The sequence below is a fragment of the Narcine bancroftii genome, chromosome 1, assembly GCF_036971445.1.
Source record: "Narcine bancroftii isolate sNarBan1 chromosome 1, sNarBan1.hap1, whole genome shotgun sequence".
In the NCBI taxonomy this organism is placed as follows: Eukaryota; Metazoa; Chordata; class Chondrichthyes; order Torpediniformes; family Narcinidae; genus Narcine; species Narcine bancroftii.
In genome coordinates, this window is record NC_091469.1 from 44,295,945 (window position 1) to 44,309,189 (window position 13,245).

Here is a 13,245-nt window from a genome sequence, read left to right on the forward strand (position 1 = left end):
GTAAGGCAGTAAAAAGTTCCACTGTGATGGAGGGAGGTTCAGGGAGGAAAAGTCCTCTTGTTGGAACAAATACAGAAGAGATGGGGCAAATGAAAGGATGGAATGAAGTGATCCCTGTAGATAGGGTGGGGGAAGGCTGAGTTGAGACACCTGTGAGAGTGCACAGGATTGTAATGGATGTTTGATGATGATAGGGTGTCATGATGATGTTGAACTCCAGTACAGATTGTCCTTCGATCATGCATCATGTCCCTTGACCTTGGTTGATGACAATGAATTGATTTGGAGGGCCAGTCTGAGCACCAATCTCTTTCTTCCAGAGCTCCAGTGTTCTTCCAGTGGTGTTTGTACCCTCTCCCTGAGCCCAGAAGCTTTAATTCCAGGTATCTAGATCCTGCCCACGTCCAGAGATGTGCAAAGTAGTCAAATGACACTGTAAACAACCTGACTGTGGGTAAATGGAAAATAAATAATCAAAGAATGGGACAAATGAGATTGATTCTTTAACAGAACATGAACCTGTTCTGCCAGAACAATAAAGGTAGACCCCTACTTATGATGGGTTCTGTTCCGGGACTCATGGTTTAAGTTGAAATTATTCTAAGTTGAATGGAAAATAAATAAATCAAAGAATGGGACAAATTGAGATTGATTCTATAACAGGACATGAACCTGTTCTGCCAGAACAATAAAGGTAGACCCCTACTTATGATGGGCTCTGTTCCGGGACTCACGGTACAAGTTGAAATTATTCAAAGTTGAAATCAGGCAAAATAACATGAGGTTTACTGAAAAAATGAGGTTTGCTGAAAAAATGTGAGATTTTTCTTATAAAGTGCCAGATTTTGAGGAAAAAAAGGTTGTAGTGATACCAGAACCAAAAATACAACTGATGGATCAATACCACCACAAAGCACTGGTGAATCTAAGTTGAGGTTACTAAGGCTACTGCCAGTTTGTTGTGTGGCTCAATGAGTTCCAGCATGAAGTCAAAATACTCTGTGACATATGGCAGTGACTTCGCCACTCATCATCAAAATTGTTGAGGACATTACTCCAAAACACAGGCCACTGTGGTCTCTCTCACCTGCACATGATCCTATTGGATATCAGAGCAATTCACCTTTTTTTCATAACATGAGCAAGGGATAACACAGGTTTTGTGCATAAAAACCCCAGGCCCTTTTATAGTGAAATTTAGTGAATTGTAAAGACAGGCTTCCTCTGCCTTTCAAACACTCTGCTTACCTGCATAGAAGGTCCAAAGGTGGAATGGCAGATCCAATGATATTCAGGTTCCTTCTGCCAGGTGTGGTGGTGTCAGAAGTGGAATGAAGTTGCTCCACCTCCTGCATAAAAGAATTGCTGCTGAAAGCAGCTCCAAAGGGGAGGGGTGATGACATTGCAATGACATTGACAGCCTGCAACCCAAGAGCATGAATTTTAAAGAACACATCTGCGCACACAACGAAATACAATGTGCAGAAGATCTGCCCAAGTTCTAAGACTGCTCTACCAAATCTCCACTAGCACTCGTACCTGCTCCTCAGTCACCATTGTTGTCTATAGGGCTTCTATTTCCTGCTGCGTATGTTCCACGTCACGATGGTGGACGGCACTACTGCACTACACATCCCGCCTCCTTCACCTTCAGAAGCCGGCCTGGGAATCTCCTCTGTGCAAAAGAACCACATTCTCCACTTTTTATGCTGAGAACAGAAAAGCTAAATTTTCCTTCTTTTTCCCTATCATGAGCAGGGAATAAAATATGGCTTTTGTGCATAAAAACCCCACTGTGACACACATCAGGGAAATGCCTAATCTGTATTTAATGGCAACTCTTTCTTGCTGGAATTGGACGCATTTCCTTAAATTTAACAGGATGATTCCTTATTATTAAATGCGATTATCCATTAAAATTATTATATGTAAAAATCAGTTAAATACTATTATAACAAATTGCATTATACTTTAACAAAATCTGAATAAAAGGGATATTATCCAGGATAATCATAATTAAACCCCATAAATCCATTTATCTAAAAGAAAACAAAAACTAACACTAATTTAACCCATTGCTCTCGTCAAGGTTACAAGAGAAATACAAAAATGGGACAAGTCACAACCTCTAGAAGGCATGTGGATCAGCACTAGAGCACCTTGTAGTGTCTACTACGGTAGAGCTACTAAAGTAATACAAACACACCTGCCAGATTAGTCAACTCAAGACTGACTTTATTCAGGTTTTACCATGTTCTTTTATACCCCACATGTCCCAGGCTCCACAGGACAAGGTGGGACATTGCTACTGGAATGCTTTCGATCCACAGGACTGGCAGATTTAAATTGATCCCTGTGAGTGTCCTGCACCATCCGAAAGGATACTCAGCAGGACAACGTGCCGTTCTCCAGCATGCAGTACCGCTCTGTTAGGTGAGCATTCACCTGTTTGTTTATTTGTTCCTCAGCCTGCAGAACCATGTCGGTGATGGTTCGTGACACCGCGCAGTGGGCTCACTCAGCCGCTACATCACCCCCCCACCCCCCCCCCCCCCCCAGAATTGTTGCTGGAAACTAAAACACCAGTTGCATGTGCCTTAGGTGGTCGCCTACATCATCTGGGCTGGGGGCATTGAATGGGTGCAGTGGGATCAACATGAGCACGCTTGAGTCTCTTGGTCAAGCACTTTAGGCCCTCCTAAACACCTGTGAATGCCCACCAATGTCCAAAGTAAACACAACCCCATCCCTCTTAAATCATGTGGGAAGAGCCCTCATATGGACATTGTAACGGTGCTCTTGGGACCTGTCTACATACAAAAACAAAATCATCATCCAGGAGCGGTGAGGGCACATGTTGTTTAGGGGTTCCATGCTAGTTGGTAAGAACAGGTTTCCTGCTATTGATTCCGCATCGAAGTTGCTGAAGGACATCCAGGTCAGAGTTGGTTGTGAAATGAATGTCCTCTGGAACTGTAAGGATGGTACCATAAACTACCTCTGCAGATGATGCAGACAAATCCTCCTTTAGGCCGTGAGCACTCCCAGTAGAACCCATGGCAACTCATCAACCCAATTAGAACCAGTGAGTCAGGCCTTAAGTGTGGACTTTAGTTGCTGATGGAAATGTTCCACAAGGCCATTGGACTGTGGATGGTATGCCATAAGTGCGGGCAGACGTGTGCCACAAAAGTGCGCAAAGGCAGACTATAATGCAGAGGTGAATTGTGCTCCAGCTCTGAAGTTATGTGCATTGGGACACCAAATCTAGCGATCCAATTGACAATGAATGCCCAAGCACATGTTTCATTGTCACTGGATGGCAACGGGATGGTCTCTGGCCAGCACATGGAATGGTCCACCACTGTTAAAATGTATCTCATGTTTTGAGATACTGGCAATGGCCCGACCAGGTCCACATGCACATGTTCAAACCTCCTGAGTACTGCTGGAAAAGGCTGAAAAGGTGCCTTGGTGGGCCGCTGAATTTTGGCCGTCTGGCAGGAGGGACATGTATGTGCCTATTGAGCAGCGTTTTTTTTTAGTCCATGCCACATGTATTTATTTGACATCAGCTTGACTGACGTTCTGATGGACGAATAAGACAAGCTGTATATCTGGTCAAAAAGGCATTGCCGCCATGATGCCAGAATCAATGATCCAGGGTAGCCCAAAGGCACATCACAAAGAAGGGTTGGACCACCCTGTTGTGGTGCCACCCGTTGTATGTCCAGGATAGTAATGGCCGTACTGTATGCCTGAACGTCAGGGTCTATGGCCTGTCCACAGGCCAATTCAGGAATATCGATTCCACCCTGAATATATATACAGTCAGTCTGGACAGCATATTTGCGATGAGATTGTCTTTCCCTGAAACATGGCGCATGTCCGTCATGAATTCTGGAATGTATGATAAGTGATGCTGTTGTCTTGCCGACCATGGATCCGTTATTTTGCTGAAGGCAAAAATGAGTGGTTTATGATCCGTAAACACAGTGAAATACCGACCTTTCTAAATATATCGGAAGTGCTGTGTGGCTAGATACAATGCCAACTGTTCCCGATCAAACGTACTATATTTCACTTCCGCTGGCCTTAAACATCGACTGAAGAAAGTGAGGGGTTGATAATGGCCATTGACATAATGCTGGAGAACCGCACCCACGGCTGTACTCGAGGCGTCTGTGCTAAGTCCCAAGGTAGCCTCAGGGTTGGGATGGGAGAGCATTGCTGCTTTGGCCAATGGCTCTTTGGCAGTCATAAATGCAACCTCTGCCTCTGATGTCCAGGTAACGTCCCTGTGCTTGGTGGAGATGATCTGAAACAGTGGCCGAAGAATGTCAGCAGCTGCAGAAATAAACCGATGATAAAAGTTCATCATGCCTAAAAATTTCTGTAGGTTTGAAAAAAGCATGAACTGTGTCTACCTTGCTGGATAATGGAAACATACTGTTGGCCATGATCTTGTGTCCTAGGAAGTTGATGGTGGATCTGCCAAATTGACATTTGACAGTGGTAAGACCAAATTCCTCTATCCGTTGGAAAAAGCAGTGCAAATGCAGGTGGTGATCTCGCTCAGTTTAACTGGCTATGAGGATGTCATCCAAGTAAATGTATGCAAACTCCAAATCCCTGCCTAAAGCATCCATAAGCCGCTGGAAGGTTTGAGCGGCGTTATTCAATCCAAACAGCATTTTAAGAAATTCAAAAAGCCTGAAAGGGGTATTAATTGCTGTTTTAGGAATGTCATCCTTATGGATAAGTATTTGATGATATCCCTTGACCTTGGAAAAAATGCAGCAATGGTGTAGGTGGGCAGTGAAATCCTGTATGAGGAATCAGGTATCTGTTAGGTGTAGTAACATCATTAAGCCTATGGTAATCGCTGCAGGGTCTCCATCCACCTGTTTTCTTGGGTACCTTGTGTAATGGTGATGCCCAAGGACTGTTGGAACGTCGAATGATACCCATCTCCTCCAGTGCCATAAACTCCACCTTTGCTTGCAGCAGTTTATCAGGTGGAAGACGACGAGCCCTGGCATGAATTGGTGGGTCCAAACTGTCTATGTAATGAGACACACATGGGACTGATTTTAAGGCACTGAAATTAGGAGTGAGAATATGGGGAAATCCATTGAGCAGGACAGCATAGGCATTCTTATGCAGCATATGCACCCCAAGCTGGGAAACTCTCCCCTTGATGCATGCCAGGAGATATGTCTGAAAAATGGTGGCATGAACCAATTTCTTCCATTTCATGTCGACCAGTAAGTTATTGGATCATAAAAAGATTGTACTTAAAATGGGCTGAGCAACAGAAGCTAAGACACAATTCCAGTGGAATGTGGTCCCTCCTATTCCAATTGTGATCCGTCGCAAGCCAAAGCTGGGAATGGTAGTTCCATTTGCCGCTCAAAGAGCCAGGTGTTGTTGTGGTGGTACACCACTGGCCTACTGCAGGGGGCAACCTCTGTACCTGCAGGAGTGTACCGCCAGCCTGTTGCAGGGGGAAACCTCTGTACCTGCAGAGTGTAAGGGAGACAGCACAACACCTGGCCGGCTGTCAATCAGTTGACCTGAATGAATCAAGACCCACCCAGTCGCGTGTCAATCACTCTTCGGGATATAAGCCTGCATCGGCCTCCTAAGTCTCACTCAGAATTACTGCAGCAACAGCCAGCCGGGCTCTGTGGAAGACTTTGTTGATTAAAGCCTGTTGTAGCCTTTACCTTGTGTGTGTCTGCTCTGTCTAACAGTGCACCACAATTTAATCAACAAAGACTTTTTTCCCACGGCTGCTATGGAAAAACTCCTGAGCGCAAGGAGCCTCGAAGTTGACCCACACCACCCAGAAGCCCAGATATGCTTCGAGACCTGGAGGCACGCGGTCGAGGCAATCATCGAGGTGCACGCAGATGGCATCCTGGACTCAGATCGGAAGAAGCTCATTCTAATTCGATCAAAGCTGGGTCCCCATACTTTCCAGGCAACCAAAGGCTGCGCCAAGTACAAAGAAGCAATGGACACTCTCAGACCTTGTACAAGCCTCCCCATAAATGGGGTCTTTGCAAGGTACCTCCTCAATGCCTGAGCCCAACAACCCAGGGAGACGGCTGAGTCTTAACTGAGGAACCTGCGAGAGTTGGCCCGACCGTGTCTGGCTGAACCCGGGGTAGGCACAGAGGAGGTCGAGAGGCTGATCCAGGATGCCTTCGTCCAAGGGCTATGCTCGAGGGTCATCCGGCAGAAGCTTCTGGAAGATAGCATCTACGCCATGGCCAAGACTGTGGAAGTGGTCCGAACCCTGCACATTGAAGCCTTCAATTCCAGGCTCACTCATGGCTGCCTCACATGGCAGCTGCAGCCCTAGACCAAGCTGGGGAAGAGAACAATGCTGCAGCTGGCGCCCGTTGCCCCTGTAAGTACTATGGGTCCTGGTGTGGGTCAGACTGCCAAAACTGCCCGGCTAGGAATTGGTATTGTTCCCAATGTGGCAAGAAAGGCAATTTTGCTAAAGTGTGCCTCCCAAAGTGAGCCAGCAGCTCAGCCCCCCTCTACGACCCCCCCCCACCTCCCCCGCGGACCCCTCTACGTGCGCGTGCCAGGTGACGCAATTGTCCCAGTTACCAATTCTGCCTTCCTCGACCTCGATGGTGTAGCATTTGGCCCTGCCAGCGACGTTCGCTGTGTGTGCCCTGTGCAACCAGAGCAGCCCCCACTCTCTCCACCACCATTCGCCAAAGACTACAATGACATCATTTCCAGCTTACAGCGTGACGTCACTTCGGCTGATGGAGTGACATCACTTCTGGTAACTGCGATGATGTCACTTCCCCAGGCGCGATGAACACGTCTGGGGAAGAAGGCCAGCCCTGCCGCAGACCTCAACATGGCACCGCCATCTTGGGCCGTTCAGAGGCTGACACGGAGGTCCTCCAACGATGACGGGGATGATGTGGTCAACATGGGCGATGACCAGGCCGTCCCACCGATGCTCCCCCCAACTCCAAATGCTAGAAATCGCCGCACACAACTGGAGAGCGATGACTCTGACCCCGAGATGTTCCTGGCTGCCACCACACTGACTAGGAACATCCCCCATGACCTCGGGAGCTCTATGATGGATGTGCAAGTCAACGGGCCTGTTCAACAGTGACAGCACTGAGACTTTCATTCACCCAAACATGGTCTACTCTCTGAAACTAAAAGTCCACCCCACCACCATCTCGATCACCCTCGCCACCAAAGACAAGACTGTTGGTACCCTCAGGCACTGCTTGGCTGATATAACTGTGGGAGGGGAAAAATTCACAGGGTTCAGGGCCATGGTCATGCCCATACTCTGTGACCCAATCCTCCTGGGCCTAGATTTCCAGTGTCACTTGCAGAGCATCACCCTTGCCTTCGGGGGGGCTCCAACCTCTACTCACGCTACACAATGCATCGACCTACCAGCCCCAGCCATCCTGCGGCCTCTCCACACTGCACATTACCCCCGCCCTGTCACTCTTCACACACCTTACACCAGGCTGGAAGCCATTCACCGCCAGAAGTAGGCGCTATTGCACTGCAGACAGAGACTTTATCAAGGCAGAGGTGCAGTGGCTTCTGGAGGAAGGCATTATAGAGCCCAGTTTCATCCCTTGGAGTGTCCAAGTCCTGGTGGTCAAAAGGGGATGTAAACCGAGGATGGTCATGGATTACAGCCAGAACATAAACCAGTACACCCAACTGGATGCCTACCCCCTGCCGAGGATAGCCGACATGGTCAACGAGATAGCCCACTACCGGGTTTTTTCCATGATTGACCTGAAGTCGGCTTATCACCAAATCCACATCCACCCGAGGGACAAACCCTACACCGCCTTCGAGTCAGATGGGTATCTGTACCCATTCCGCTGAGTTCCCTTTGGGGTCATGAACGGGGTCTCTGTCTTCCAGCGGGAGACCCGCACAAGCTGAAGGCGATGTTCCATATTTGGATAACTTCACTATCTGCGGCTGTGGCCAGCAGGGCTGGGGAGCTGAACCTCACTTATAACAAGGAGAAGTGCATGTTCAACACCACCTGCCTCATCATCCTGGGGTACATTGTGGCCCATGGGGTCATCGGAGCAGATCCAGAGCAGATGCGCCCATTAATGGAGCTACTTCTTCCTCCCACGCTAAAGGGCCTCCGCAGGTGCTTTGGCTTATTCTCCTATTACTTGCAGTGGGTTACCCGCTTCTCAAACAAGGTCCGCCCACTGGCCCACGCTACAACTTTTCCCCTCCCATCTGAGGCGCAGGTAGCTTTCATGAGCATCAGGCAGGACATCACAGATGCTACGATGCAGGCTGTGGATAAGGACTCCCCTTTCCAGAGAGCGATGCATCCGATGTAGCCCTCACTGCTACTCTCAACCAAGGTGGGCACCCCGTCACTTTCTTCTCTAGGACCTTCCACGGCTCCAAGCTAGGGCATTCCGCCATTGAAAAGGAGGCCCAGGCGATTGTCAAACAGTACACCACTGGAGCCACTACCTGGCCAGCAGGAGATTTACCCTCCTCACTGACTAGCAGGCCGTGGCATTCCACCACCCACAAGAGCAAGATCAAGAACGACAAGATCTTGCGCTGGAGAGTTGAGCTGGCAACCTACAGCTACAACATCCAATTCCGCCCAAGAAAGTTTAATGACTTCCCCGATGCCCTCTCTTGAACATGTGCTTCTATACACGATGACAAGCTGCAGGCACTGCATGAGTCCCTGTGCCATCAGGGCGTCACCAGGTTGTATCATTTCATTAAGTCCTGGAACCTTCCGTATACCATCAGGTACGTCAGGGACATGACTGAGGCCTGCCGGGTCTGCACGGAGTGTAAACCCTGCTTCCTCAGCCAGCCCCAGGCCCATGTCATGAAGGCCACTTGGCCCTTCGAGTGTCTCGACATGGGTTTTAAAGGGACTCTGCCTTCCACGAACTGAAACGTCTACTTCCTCACGGTAGTTGACGAGTACTCCCGCTTCTCTTTCGCTATCCCTTGCCCGGACACCTCCACAGCCACTGTCATCAGGGCCCTGGAGCAGATCCTCACCATGTTTGGCTACCCCGCTTTCATCCACACTGACTGGGGGTCTAGTTTCATGAGTGACGAGCTACACCAGAACCTGACGACGAGGAGCATCGCGACTAGTTGCAAGACTAGTTGTAACCCGTGAGGCAATGGGCAAGTGGAATGCGAAAACGGGGTGGTCTGGAAGGCAGTCCTCCTGGACCTCAAGTCAAAAGGGTGGGCTGTTGAATACTGGCTACTGACAGGACACCCTGCCCGAGACGCTCCATGCCACTTCTGTGTACGGCTACCAACGAGACCCCTCATGAATGCCTGGTTTCATTCCCCAGGAAGTCGGCAACTGGAATGTCCCTCCCAGCATGGCTCACATCCCCAGGACCGGTGCTCCTACATGGGCACACAAGGCCAAACCCCTGGTCGAGCAGGTTTTCCTCCTACACACGAACCACAACTACGCCTACCTTAGGTTTGGCAGTGGCAGGAAGGACACTGTCTCAACCAGGGCCCTGGCACCAGCAGGAGCACCCACCATCCCACAGCATCCATCAGCCCAAGACGACACCAACCAGGCATACATCCCCATCCCCAGGCTGCTATAAGGCGTGACCACCAGGGGCCCACTTTAGCCATGGAGGAACAAACCTGACCCCCCCCCCACCCATCCAATATGACTCCCACACTTCGACCCCAGCCCCCTCTCTGCGCGGCACCACACCAGTCACTCAGACCCCTGCCACCAGCCCCCCAACCTCCCCTCTGACCAGTCATCAAGAGCCAGTCTGACAACGGTGACAGAGGCTCTGGTGGCCGCTGGATAGTCTTAATCTGTAAATATTGTATTTTTGTATAGTGGGTACGATTCTTTTGTTACTGCCCCCCTCCCCACAGGAAAATTTTAAAGAAGAGGTTGAATGTGGTGGTACACCACTGGCCTACTGCAGGGAGCAATCTCTGTGTCTGCAGGAGTGTACCCCCTGCTGAAGGGGGAAACCTCTGTACCTGCAGGAGTGTAAGGGAGACAGGACAATACCTGGCCAGCAGTCAATCAGTCGACCTGAAAGGATCAAGCCCCACCCAGTCAGGTGTCAATCACCCTCCGGGATATAAGCCTATGCTGGCCTCCAATCTCACTCAGAGTTACTGCAGCAACAGTCAGCCGGTCTCTGTGGAAGTCTTTGTTGTTTCAAGACAAAGTCTCTACCTTGTCTGTGTCTGGTTCTGTCTAACAGCGCACCAGTTATCGTTTATGCATTCTTTCAAAATAGGTCCACAGGAGTAAACTGACCTCAGCATTTGTGTCTAAAAGAAACGTGCTTACCCGCATTGTCTTGAAGATACAAAAGGCCAGTATTTGCTCCAGCTGCTAAGACCACTACTGGCAGCCAGCTCTTTCGTTTCCCACCTGTACCTGTAATAGGTACATAACTGGACATATTTATTGGTACTTTCTCCCCCAATGGCAATGGTAAAAACACCACTCTCTTCGCACATCAACATGTTCCTTCTTTGATTGAGCTGCAGATACAGGAAGCTCATAGGATGCCGGAGATGTATTTGCTGCCAAAACAGGCTGTATTTGAGCAGACTCTTATGTAGGAGTACTATAGAGCCTGTCAGTCTCCCGTGCTATGTCATGGGGATGGCAGAAATCCATGTTAGCAATGGGTATGGCGACATGAGCTGGAAGCTTGGATAGAAATAGGGTTTCAAAGAGCAGGCAATGAGAATGACCATCCACCAATGCAAGCATTTCATTCATTAGGTCCGATGGATTCCTTTCACCCGGGCCTTCCATATTCAAAAGCCACATGTAGCACTCATGCCTTGTCAATTCCAATGTATCCAGGAGAAACTGGCAGAACCTAGTGTATTGGTTTTCCACCAGGGGATCGGCAATAAATTCACTTACTGGAGATGCAGTAGCGGCGTCCAATGCATCTACAACATGCCAGAACTTCATGTCCTCCGCAGTTATGCCCCAAAGACACAACTGGGTTTCAGTCTGAATGAGCTCAACCCAAGGTTGATGGGTCCAGAAAGGAGGCAAGTGAAGTCCGACTGCATTAACCGCGGCAGCTGCTGTAGCCGTGTCCATGATGACTGTCGACTCAAGCTTCGGTTGAACCTTGCAGTCGGGATCCCCAATTGTAGAGGCTACTAGGATAGAGCTACTAAAGTCATTCACACACCAGATTAGTCAACTCAAGACTGACTTTATTCAGGTTTTACAATGTTCTTTTATACTCCGCACGTCCCAGGCTCGGCGGGACATTGCTATTGGAATGCTTTCGATCCACGGGACCGTCAGGTTTAAAGGTGACCTTCCGCCAAGATACTCAGCAGGACGACGCGCCGTTCTCCAGCCCACTCCGTTAGGTGAGTATTCACCTGTTTGTTTATTTGTTCCGCTGCCCGCAGAACCATGCAGGCGACGGTTCGCTGCAGCGCGCCCGCTCGGCCCGCTCCAAACTGCCTCTATGATAGTATTAATGGGCCCCAAACCTCTTCAAACTGAAGCTTTTTATCTTAAGGGATGGAGTTTAAAATTTGTCATATTGTGCATTTAATTTGATGTATATGTTATTATTTTGCTTTGCTTTATTAATAGCTTGTGTACGGATTATTAGAAACTCATTATTTTAAAAAGGAAAAAAATTAACGGGAAATTATTTTAAAATGTAATTGAAATAAAAGTATTGTTTTCGAGCAGTCAGCCCAACAGGTTCGCTGAAGAGAAAATACATCTTAATCAAACACAACGATCGCAGGAGATCGGCGGCTCGGACAATGTCCATGGGTAGAAAGTTGAAGGTCCCGACCGAAACTCCCAATTTCCCCGGCTCCGGCTCCCGATCGCCAGCTGTGGGCTCATCCCAGCCTATCCTCTCCAGGGTGTCTGATTACATGGAACTACGTTTCTCTCACCCCTCCCCACAGAGATTAAAAGAAACGGGAGCCGCTTCTCCGCTGGCGTCAAGGCGCTGCAGCGAGCTGCTCCGCTGGACAGAGGCGAAGAAACCCCCAAACGGCCGAGCAGCATCTGTCAGGCGTTTGGAATCGAAACTCTTCATGGGCAGCGAGATGGGCACATTGAGCCCGAATGTTAGCAGTGTCTGGGGAAACGGGAGCCAGGGCGATGACTATAACCAGAGGCGAGTCGCCCTGGACAACCACACCAACCAGTTCGTGCAGCCCGTTTGGCAGATCGCCCTGTGGTCTATCACCTATGGCTTAGTGGTGGTGGTGGCCGTCTTCGGCAACCTCGTCGTCATCTGGATCATCCTGGCACACAAGAGAATGCGGACAGTGACCAACTATTTCCTGGTCAACCTCGCCTTCTCGGACGCCTCCGTCGCTGCCTTCAACACTTTGGTCAATTTCATTTACGCCGTGCACAATGACTGGTATTTCGGAGAGACTTACTGCCGCTTCCACAACTTCTTTCCTATCGCCGCCGTGTTTGCCAGCATCTATTCCATGGCAGCTGTTGCTGTGGACAGGTAATACCGCCACTTCATCGCTCGCTTGGTCAGACCCAAAGGTCAGGACACCCCCCCCCCCCAACCCCGCACATCATTTACATGGCGATCTTGTTGTCCCTTCATCCAAAGACATGAACGAGCCTCTCAACCCCCAGTGTTCTAGGTCTGCTGTGTGCCTGGCACTGAACGAGGTCGCAAGAAGCAGGTGCGAACCATGAACCCTGCCGGAGAATAGGTGGGACAGGCGGGGGAGGATGGGGGGGGGGGGGGTGGGGGGGAAGCAAAAATCAGCCCTGAGCCTTTATTTGTGAGAGATTGGATCTTATTTTGGATGGGGTTTTTTTTGCCCCAAATAGTACTGCAAGTACAGGTAAAACTTCAGTAGCCCTGCAGTATTATCTCAGGCGGCGAAACAGAAGAATTGCGGATGCTTCAATGTTGAGCAAACGGCGAGAAGCCGGAGGGAGTCGGCGGGTCCGGGTCGAGTCCACGTGAAGAGACAGGGTCAGGCAGTTTCGACTCGGGACCTTTCGTTTGGAGACTAGGCTGGGAAGCGGGGTTATCACACATGCTTGCTGTCTGCCCTTCCCACAGCAGCCCGTCAACGCGTCCCGACCACGCACTGGGTTCAGGTTTGGGTTGATTGATCATCTCTCTCCGTGGACGCTGCCGACCCCCACAGCAACTCATTGTTTCCGCAAGGGTT

General features: G+C 49.6%; 1 protein-coding gene across 1 annotated transcript in view; it reads left to right on the forward strand.

Moving 5' to 3' along the window:
* The first annotated feature begins 11,844 nt into the window (after nt 1-11,844).
* LOC138759348 (neuromedin-K receptor-like) overlaps nt 11,845-13,245 on the forward strand; it is a 103,495-nt gene continuing 102,094 nt past the window's right edge. The window contains exon 1 of the mRNA XM_069929981.1: nt 11,845-12,557. Within this exon, the coding sequence (XP_069786082.1) occupies nt 11,845-12,557 (713 nt within the window). The remainder of the gene's footprint in view (nt 12,558-13,245) is intronic.